We start from the raw sequence: 10166 nt of genomic DNA on the forward strand, positions 1-10166 counted from the left end.
AGCCTTCCTCTCAGTGTCGGGAGGAAGTGAGGGTAGAAGGACACAGTAAATCTCATCTAAAGGGCTGGGACAAGAATAGCGTGATGAGCCGGAGCTGCCTCACATGCAAACAAGAGATATGATGGATGATGGATGGACGTAGAGGGAAATGCAGCTGGTGAACACGGCAGGAAGGGATGTTTATTTTAGTTTTGAGAAAAGGTGGACGTCTGTGCGAGGAGTCGCTGAGGTGAAACCACACAACTTTTTGAATGGCAGTAATTGAGCGTGTGCAGTAAGTAGCATGGAGGAGATTTCACTCGAGAAGACTGATGAGATTTACAATGAGTAACAAGCTCTCAGGTGAGTCTGAACCGGGGCGAGTGCTCGTGTTTGAGACTGTAGCTGCTGAGTTTCGTCGGCTTCGTGATGAGGCTCGTTCGGTCGCAGTGTTTGTTTCTCACGTTTGTTTTTCTCGTCTGCAGCTCGCAAACAGGAGATCATAAAGATCACAGAGCAGCTCATCGAAGCTGTCAACAATGGAGACTTTGAGGCCTACGCGTGAGTCCACCTCTTATATCCTCTTGTTCCTTAAAAGTCTCTAAACGTGGAGGAATGTTGTGATTTTTATCCTGTGAATGCAACGCCACTTCTCTCCGCCAGCTAAAGGGCAACCATTAATGTGATTGACATAGAAACGTGTTTGTATTAAAAGATTAAAGAGTAATTATAGTCATTGTTTCATCCTCTGGTTCAGTCGTTACGTACCGTACAATTAAGAATAATGCCTGGCAGGCTGAGGGAGGAGGGGGAGGGCGAAATATGTCCGCTCTGATCGAAGCACGTTTTCACCTGGAGAGAGAAAATATGATGATGAATCCTCACAGCGAGCCAAAACGATGAGACGGTCAGGGTGCTACGTAACTAATTACACTTTATCAAGTAATTTACTTAAAGGTGCAATATGTAAGACTTGGCTTCCTGTCTAACAACAGGGAGCAGCATCCAAGAGTAACTGCCAACTGCTGTTAACTGTAGCTACCTTTGGGTGGGGAGCGTTGGTGTTGGGCTGGGGCTAGCAAGTTAGCATGCTAACTAATGAAGATATCTCTGAAACAATACATAAAAACAATACACACAGTTATTTCTTCACTTTCTGTTGATACATATTGAACCTTCAAGTACAAATCTGAAGTACTGTACTTGAACTGTATACTTCTACCTTCCCATGGACGACCAGAACTTCCAAAATTTTAAATAAATTAAGAATAATTGACTCAATATATCTGTTAAAGGGGCGGTTTGTAGGAACTTTAGTTGAAAACACTCAAAAATAACATCATTGTAATATAAATGAATTACAATTTTGACATTTTGACATTAGCCCCAGCACGTCCCGGTCCAAAGCTCCTGTCACCAAGTTCCCAGTCCGAACCACTAGCTGCACTGCTAACCGAGCTAACTAGTGAGGGGGGCTCCAGCAGCAGCAGTTAGTGGTCACCCAGGTTATAATGTTATTTTGCCTATTTGTTTTGAGTATGAATTCAACAGGTGGCCAATTCTTACATGATAAACCTTTAATATGCCAGTGGATGCACTATAAATAATATGAGAAATAAATGTTCGTAGAAATAAATACGTTTGTGGAAATAAAAAAAGGGGAAAATACATAATTACATAAGTAAATAAATTAATAAATACAATTATTTGAATTAATATAAAGATAAATAAATACAAAATAAAAGCAATGAAACTTCAGTCATTCAAAATATGTCACAGTCATTTTTAATATTATTTTTGTTTTATTTAATGGAATATAATGTATTTGGTAAGTCAATTATTTATTCTTGATTTTGGCAGTTTTGGTCCTCAGTACTTCCCTTCACTACAGAGGCAAAACTGTACTTTTTACTCCATTACATTTGTCCGACAGCTTTAGTTACTTTTCAAATGACTTGTTTCTTTATGTGTAGAGAAAATTCTCGTCCGTCTAAAGCTAAATAAAGTCTTTAAAAACACTCTTGAATTATCTGGAAAAGCTGAAGCTGAAAACACATGAAAAGTTGAGTTTTTAGAGACGCGATGTTCAAACATATAACAAAGAAATCAAAAGTTGTGAGGTTTTTAATAAAAAAGTTGCATTTTTGAGTGAATAAATCAAATTTATAAGACACAAAGTAAGACTTCGAGTCAAAACTTTGAGGATCTTTGTCAATATCATCAGATGTTAAGGGTGTTTTCACATCTGTAGTTCGGTTAGTTTGAAACAAGAGAAGTAAACTGACTTTTGGGGGCTGTCATCCTGCATGAAATCAATTTCTGGTGACTGACAGACGTCTATGCAGCACTTTAAACACTTCTGACGGGGATATTTATGTTCACTTGTCGCACAAAGACCTCAAGAAGAAATAACTGATTATAAGCATTAGTATTATATGTTCTGAACAATGACTAACAGAGAGGACGAACCGGAGGCGTGGGCAGAAGAGTACATTTTCTGTTCTGTATTTTAGCTGTGTGATATTATTACAGAGTTGAATTATCATTCATTTAAGTCCATTTACTGCTTCAAAAGCATAATTATGAGTTTAAAACATGATATTTAGTGGGCGGTGGTGTTCTGACCTTCTCCCGCGTGTCGTCACAGGAAGATCTGCGACCCGGGTCTGACCTCGTTCGAGCCGGAGGGGCTGGGTAACCTGGTGGAGGGAATGGACTTCCACAGATTTTACTTTGACAATCGTAAGACTATAATTAAAGTAATTATTTTCCACTTGTATTAACTGACTGAGTAAACGTAGCTGCTTTGTTCTAAACTCAGATCCCTCTCTGCCATCAGTCCTCTCCAAGAACAGCAAACCCATCCACACCACCATCCTCAACCCTCACGTGCACATGATCGGAGAGGACGCCGCCTGCATCGCCTACATCCGCCTGACGCAGTTCGTCGACGGGCAGGGCCGTCCCCGCTCCAGCCAATCAGAAGAGACCCGAGTATGGCACCGCAGGGAGAGCCGGTGGCAAAACGTCCACTTCCACTGCTCGGGAGCTCCCGCTGCCCCGCTGCAGTGATGAGGTACGAAAAACAACGTCCACAACACAGAACAATAATAATTTAATTAAATTAGATAAGCTGAAATAATTTTTCCAGAAGTTTAGCAGCTTAGGAGGCAGATGTTTTTCTCAGGAGCTGGTGGAGACCAAAAACAGAGCTAAAAGAAAGTATTTTTTCCTGATAGTGAGACATTGTTAAAAACAAACAGTCTCACAGTGTGTTTGGCTAACAGAGCTAGCTAACAGCTAACCGAGCTAAACACACAGCAGGACTGAGAGTTTGTAGTCTGAGGAACGTGAAGCGTTAAACGGTAGACCTGCAATTTCAGTTTTGAGACTGTTTACTGTCACGACTCTGGGGCGGCGGTTAGGCTGCTGGATGTGTAATAGTACGGTGTGTTCCAGGCGCAGAATAAACAGTTTTGTTGGCACTTGCTTTGTCTTATTTGTGTCTCACTAAATCAGTCTGACCCACAGCGCTGTCCAACGTCTATCTGCGGACATGTAGCGGTTACTCTAGCGATACGCTGCCCCTGTTTGTTTTGAATGTGACCGGTGCTCAGCTCTTACATATCACACCTTTCTCTCCAGGTGCGTGAGACCGATGAGGAGTCAGGGAGGAGCGGAGAAGGAGCAAGTGGATAATCAAAGCGAGCGTATCGGCCCTGAGAGAGAGGTGGAGGTGGACGGAGGGCGGATTAAAGGAGTCTGAGGAGTCTTTGGGATCACGATCGTCCTGCACTCTGCACGCCCACCTCGCTCTTCTCTCTCTGTCTCTCTCTACAACCTCAAACCACAGACATCGCCAAAACCTACGCTACAGCAGAGGGCACATCAGCCAAAAAAAAAAGAAAGAAAAGGAAACTCTTTCGCCTGCGTCTTCAGTCGGCCTGTGTGTGGCTGCAGCTCTCCTGTCGAACATTTTACCCTTTTACTTCTCCTCAAACGTCAAATTATCGTTACTTACTTCTCGTGTTATTATGGCTGCGGTCTGTTGTTGTGCTCTTTCGACTGTACAGTATATTTCTTAGTCATTTCAAAACCTTTCCTTCTTCTTTTTTTATGACGAGCATGACTCCTACCTGTGTTTTCTTATTACCAGTGGCTGTTTTTCTGCACGACTTAAAGGCTGCCTGTGTGAAACGAACGAGTACCGCCACGTGTCTCGCTGAGAGACGCCGGTGGGCGTATTTAATTATCCCTTTTTGTGTTTTGTCATTCAGTGGAGCTTTTTTTTTTTTTTTTTTCTCAGTTTTTTCTCCCTCTTTCTCTGGAGTGTATTTGACCCTGAACCGACGCCTCCGTGTGTTCGCTGGACCCCTCTGAGCCGCTCTGTGAGGCAGTGACAACCATGCAGCATGCTAACATATTACTGTCGTTCTTACTTGATTCTCTATGTACTGAACTTTGCAAGTTAACTACTGAAATTATGACGATGGTTGAAATTATAGTATCACGCTCTTTATGTAAATTTCCAGTTTTCATCGTGGTGACTTGACTACAATTACGCCGTAGATGGTTATTTATTAATTGCATGATATTCCGAGTTAATAACATTGGTAAGTTGGGTGTTATCGTGCATTTTGTTGATTTTTTTCTCTTTTTGGACTGAACTGTTGGTGAGCTATAATCTATTGCCTCTATTTTCTGGGCTTTGTAAGTGCATAAACTATTTTTGTGTTAATATAATAGTGTAGTATAAGAGGATACTGAAGAGGATTATGACAGAATATGCCTTTTTAAAGAAGTTGCTGGGATCCAGATCGGTTTTAAAAAATGGCTCTTTATTGTATCAAAGACAAAAAAACCCAAGAAGCTATTTAATGTTTTATTTTTATAAAGAGGACCAGACTGAAAAAAACAATTGAATTGAGATTATTCTCTCGCTTTTTACTTCACACCTCTCAAGAATATGAACAAATATAGCGATATTTTACAAAACTAATGAGGACGTACAGGCGGGAGTTTAGACCCGACATCAAAAATTAAGTCTCAGAATATTTTTTGACTGTTTGGATTTTATTTATTAATAGTTTGGTTACATTGTCTGTAGTTTAACACCCAAACACAGAGGTCTCTGAACTGTTTTCAGCTTTGTGATAGTGCACCGATCGCTCCTCAAGAGGGCGCCAACATGCAACAACAGAGAATAACTGTACGTCAACTACAGGGTCCAAAGTCCAAATATTATCAGAATTTATTTCTGAATTAAAGTGGTGAGACTGAGACCCTTTAATCTGATGACCAATGTGTGAACAGAGAGAGGAGTTTACAGTATTTTACGATTGCTTTGGTTCAATTTGTACAACACAGACTGAAGAAGATACTTAAAATTTAAAATTGTTCAGTTAATAATTGAGAATAATCTCAAAAACTGAAGTAATGAGCTGATTCTTCCTGAATAGATGGTCAGAAAATAAACCCTAAAAATCATTAAAGTCACTTTTCAAACAACGGTTCCAGTTTCTCGAATGTGAGGATTAGACATATTTATCTATTTCCCGCCGATGTAAACTTAATATCTCTGGGTTTTTCATTGTTGCTCAGACAACACAAGCAATTTTAAAAAGTCACCTCAGGCTCTGGGAACTTCTAATGTTTATCTTTTTCTATTTTCTATAAAGAATTAATCAACAAAACAATCAGCAGATTGATAATGAACATAAAAATTAGGTTTATCAGAGAGTGTTATGACATGAGGTCATTATCGGATCAACAGGCACAGCAGCAGGATTTTACACATAATATGCAACTTACTCTACTTAATCAAACATGCTGTTTAATGTAAATACAGATAATATAGTCTGGAGTCCAACTCTACACATTTATACAAATTATTATATCTTTCTAATTATTATATTATACATTTAAATGAAATGGTGATTGGGACTTCACTTCGCTGTGTTTGTTTCTGTTCTGCATCAAAGTGTGTTTTTATTCACATCACCTGTCAGTGATAAAATAATCATAATTAAACATATTCCAAGATATTAGGGTTAACATGAATGAAAGGCTTAAAATGTTATAATCATTGAAATGTGTACTTTATTCTAAGGGCTGAACATGAGTAAGTGTCTTGTACTTTTTAAGTACAAACAGCATTTTTTATGTTTAAAGGGAAGAAGTTAACGAGTCAGTTCGGCTGTTTCAAACATTGAAAACTGACCCAAAGCAATTGTAAAATACTGGATTTAACTGACGGTTCTCCTTCACAATGAAGCCTGTGTTAGAGTCACAATCAATAATCCATAAAATCACAAAAAGTCATTAAATTCTGCAAAATAAATGGGGGGAATGTAATGCGAAAACAATACAGATATAAATATGTAAATAAATAAATATAAAAATGAAAACATTAATACAAAAAATTCAAAAATAAATGGGAAATTAAGTGTATTAATTAAAACAAAGGTAAACATTTATGTTTCATTTTTATCAATGAATTAATCCCTACATTTATTTTTAAGGTTATTTCTGGAGAATTAAATGGTAAATTAATTTATTTATTGATTAATTTTTAAATTTGTTTTTTAACTTTGGCAGTTTCTGTCCTCCGTATCCAATGATCCAATCATATCACTGAACCTGTGCGTGGCGTGAAGCCAGCAGTCCTCCCTCCCGTCCAGTCCTAACACTAATAGCATCAGCGCTTTAATAGGTTTACTGGTCACTCAGAGTAATTGTCCTGTTCGGCAAACAATCCTTATTCCATTTACTTGGTATTAATCCGGGAGTTTTACGTTAACGCCACAACTCAAAGTGTTTGGATTTCTTCAGAAGAGCCTCACGATCAGAAACAGAAGGCTGATGTGTGTAAAACAAAGCTTTTATCATTTCTTTTTTAAATTTATTATACTGATGATGATGATGATGATGATGATGATTCCTCTGGTGTGCAATCCAAGTCTTATCAATATTAAAATGTGATCAGATGTAATCAGTGTGTGAACCAATAAAATGACATTGCAGAGAGCAGCTCGCTGCCCCTCTCTTATCTCCACTCACGGCCTCAGAACAGAACGAGCAAGTGCAGTTTGTTTGTGTTGCGTGTGCCTCCACCTGTGCAGTGATTTCATTGGTTATTTACCGTAATCCAGTCAGTTATTACTGATTAACCAGAGATCAGAGTTCGACCCGAGAGAGTAGAAACAGTCCAAACAGCTCGGGGATCGATACAGTAAAGTCAGTGGGTGTTGGTCAGAGAGCTGCAAAAGACATTGATGCATAATAAAGACATGATGGAAAGTGATATAGATTTTTAGCAGCTACAGTGAAGATTTCAGTTTAAAAAGAGTGTAAATAAAGTCTTTTCAAATCAGTTTGGGATCTCGGGGCCCCCAGAGACTTGGATTATTACACCGGATGAGCTGCATGGAGCCGTTTTATGTGCTTTTGGCCATTTTTTCGCTGTTTTGCTGTGAAGCTCCAGAAATGTTTTGGTCAAGAGCTGCAGCAAAACTGTAAATTACAGAGAAACTGTAGTTTAGAAAATCAAATAATCACTCAGTGGACTTCCCCATAGCTTTAAAATGATTCAGTGGTGTGCTGCATTTGTGTATTGTTCCACGTTGTGGGTGCCAAAAACACGAAAAGCTTTCCTTCCTAATTCCTTTTGGACTTTAAGAAAAAAAAGAAGAAGGCAGGATGCCAGGAGAACAAAGACGCTGATTTCCATATTTCAAGTTTAAAAGAGAAGAGAAGTAAATAAGAAGTTTGCCAAGAACGGCTTTGTGTAACGCACAATGATGATGAGTAAGAGAGCCACAGTCTGTAATTAATCCCAGGGCCCTGTGACACACGGTACCCAGCATGTGAGGACAACCAGCAGAGGCAATAATACACATTTACATAATCAATAATAATTATGGCAATTATGGCAAAAATATGGAAATACTTAGATTTAAGTACTGAAAACACGTACATTAGTAAAGTAATACTACTTATACATGACATTTATAGACAGTAACTGTACAGATAATGATTTTACTTGATTTTACTTGGTCCACTGTGAAGGATTAACAGGGATCAAAGAGTTATTGAACATAATATTCATAGCTATGTTTTCATTAGTGTATAATCACCTGAAATTAAGAATATTTGTGTATTTGTTACCTTAGATTGAGACGTTTATATCTGCAGAGGGAGCAGGTCCTCTTCCAGTGAGTCGGCCATGTTTCTACAGGAGCCCAGAACGGACAAACCAAACACTGGCTCCAGATCTTTAGTGGCCGCTGTAGGGGAGGGTGAGGAGAGACTCGAAGCCATTAAATCCCACACACTGGGCCTTTAAAAAACTTGAAACCTTTCTGGCTTGTGACCTCACACTGTTAAAAGCCTGAAAAGGTCAAATGATCCAATATGTGACAGAAAATGCAAAGATTAGAGAAAAGTCTGAAAAAGTCGTAGAAATGTTTATATCAGGACACTCTTTTATCTTCTTTCCTCTCTCAGTAATCATCTGTCGACCACTCACATTTATCTGGTGTCCCTCTGGAGGGGCCCGACCCCCGGGTTGGGCACCACTGGACTAGACTGACTGTATGTAAAGTAGCTGAGCAGCTCCAACAGTAAAACGCTGCTGTAACATTGATGCATCAGTATTTATCTGATAACGTCACATAGAGTCAGATATCAGACACAGAGACGTTTTACTGCAGAGTGAGTACTTTTACTGCTCATACTTTGAGTACATTTGACTTTTTCTGACTTGTATGAATCACCTGAAGAAGTTCTGATGTGAACATTGTGAGGGCAGGAAGTTCATTAACTTTACTTTACGTAACCAGCGTCGGGACAAAGGTTGACGTTTATGGCTCTCTTCTATAACACCACTAGTGAAGTACATCTGGCTCTGAACCAGAGAATAAAATTGCACCAGCTATAAAAGTATACATGCAACAAAGCATCAAGTCCAGGAGATCAGACACGGTGAATCGTTTCACGTTTACAGTACAAAGGTATGTGAGTTTGATCCGGCTGGCAACATTTCTGTTAGCTTAACACCGTCATAAAATATTATTTACCTCTGAGCTGTGGAAACAATAAAAATGAAGTGGTGCACAATAAAAAACACCTAGTACAAGTCGGCCCAGTGTGGCTTCAATATGTGGGTTAAGTTTACGCAGTACTAATGGGCAGAAAATGACACAAAAGAAAGGTTGTTTTGATCCAATAACCCAACAGTGATATAAAGAATAACACCAACTAACTAGAATAACTACTTCCACTACACTTTACTCACTACATTTATTTAATATCTTAGTTACTTTGTAGATTACAGGCTGCATCAGAGCCAAAGTAGTGGATTTTTAAATTAATTTATTTCATTAGCAAACAGATAAAAGCAACACTTATTCCAATAATCAGAAAATTATTAATATCAGACTTAATTATCACTTGAGTCATAAATATACAGTATTTAGTATAAACATATAAATATATCACTTTTACTTAAGGAGCACTTTGAAGTTTTGGAGGAGTTCCAACTCAGAATTGAAATATTTACAATATTAATGAGGTAATAATACAAACTCAGATATATTTATTTTTTCCATCAGTGAATAGACAAGCTGTTCTCAGAGGAAAACAAGGTCCCAGAACACTGTTTGAAGCTAGAAGGGTGGCAGGGTCCGCCACATATAAACAAAGTAAAACCAAACAAAGAGAGTTTGATTATTTAGTTTGTTTAGGCAGAAAGAAAATCAGCCAATGAGGATCTTTCTCTTCTGATTAACATTTCTGACCCAAAACTACAGAGTGCCCCTTTAAAGCACATTTAATATCAGATACTTTCCCCACCTTGATCCAGGATTAGAGGGATTATGGGACACAATAAGGTCGTGTTTGAACTCTACACCGGATTAAATGTAACAGTGTATGATACACTGTTATATTTAATCCGGTAACGTATCAAGATACGTTTCAAGTACTTTTTGATTTAAAGAAGGAAAAATAACATAAAGAAACAGCTTTTATTGATGCCTAACCCAACCCCCCCACCACGGTGTTGTATGTTTGTTTGTTTATTTCTTTGTTTTTTATTTATATCCTCTTCTTTTTTTTAGCATGTTTGTATGTGATCAATGCACAAAAAAATAAATACATAAAAATCTGATACTTTTAAGACTTTTACT

The 10166-nt window shown here is 38.4% G+C and overlaps 1 protein-coding gene across 9 annotated transcripts in view; it reads left to right on the plus strand.

Moving 5' to 3' along the window:
• Positions 1 to 7005, plus strand: part of camk2b2 (calcium/calmodulin-dependent protein kinase (CaM kinase) II beta 2) — a 44157-nt gene extending 37152 nt beyond the window's left edge. For 5 of the 9 annotated variants that reach the window (XM_084383362.1, XM_084383365.1, XM_084383361.1 and 2 more), the window contains 4 exons: positions 465 to 540; positions 2627 to 2721; positions 2819 to 3055; positions 3625 to 7005. In XM_084383362.1, the coding sequence (XP_084239488.1) occupies positions 465 to 540; positions 2627 to 2721; positions 2819 to 3051 (404 nt within the window). In that variant the 3' untranslated portion in view covers positions 3052 to 3055; positions 3625 to 7005. Of the gene's footprint in view, positions 1 to 464; positions 541 to 2626; positions 2722 to 2800; positions 3056 to 3624 lie in introns of all 9 variants that reach the window. The other 4 variants (XM_084383358.1, XM_084383360.1, XM_084383357.1 and 1 more) reach the window with 1 other exon arrangement.
• Positions 7006 to 10166: the final 3161 nt, after the last annotated feature.

This window comes from Pagrus pagrus (assembly GCF_965226575.1).
Source record: "Pagrus pagrus genome assembly, chromosome: 19".
Lineage (NCBI taxonomy): Eukaryota > Metazoa > Chordata > Actinopteri > Spariformes > Sparidae > Pagrus > Pagrus pagrus.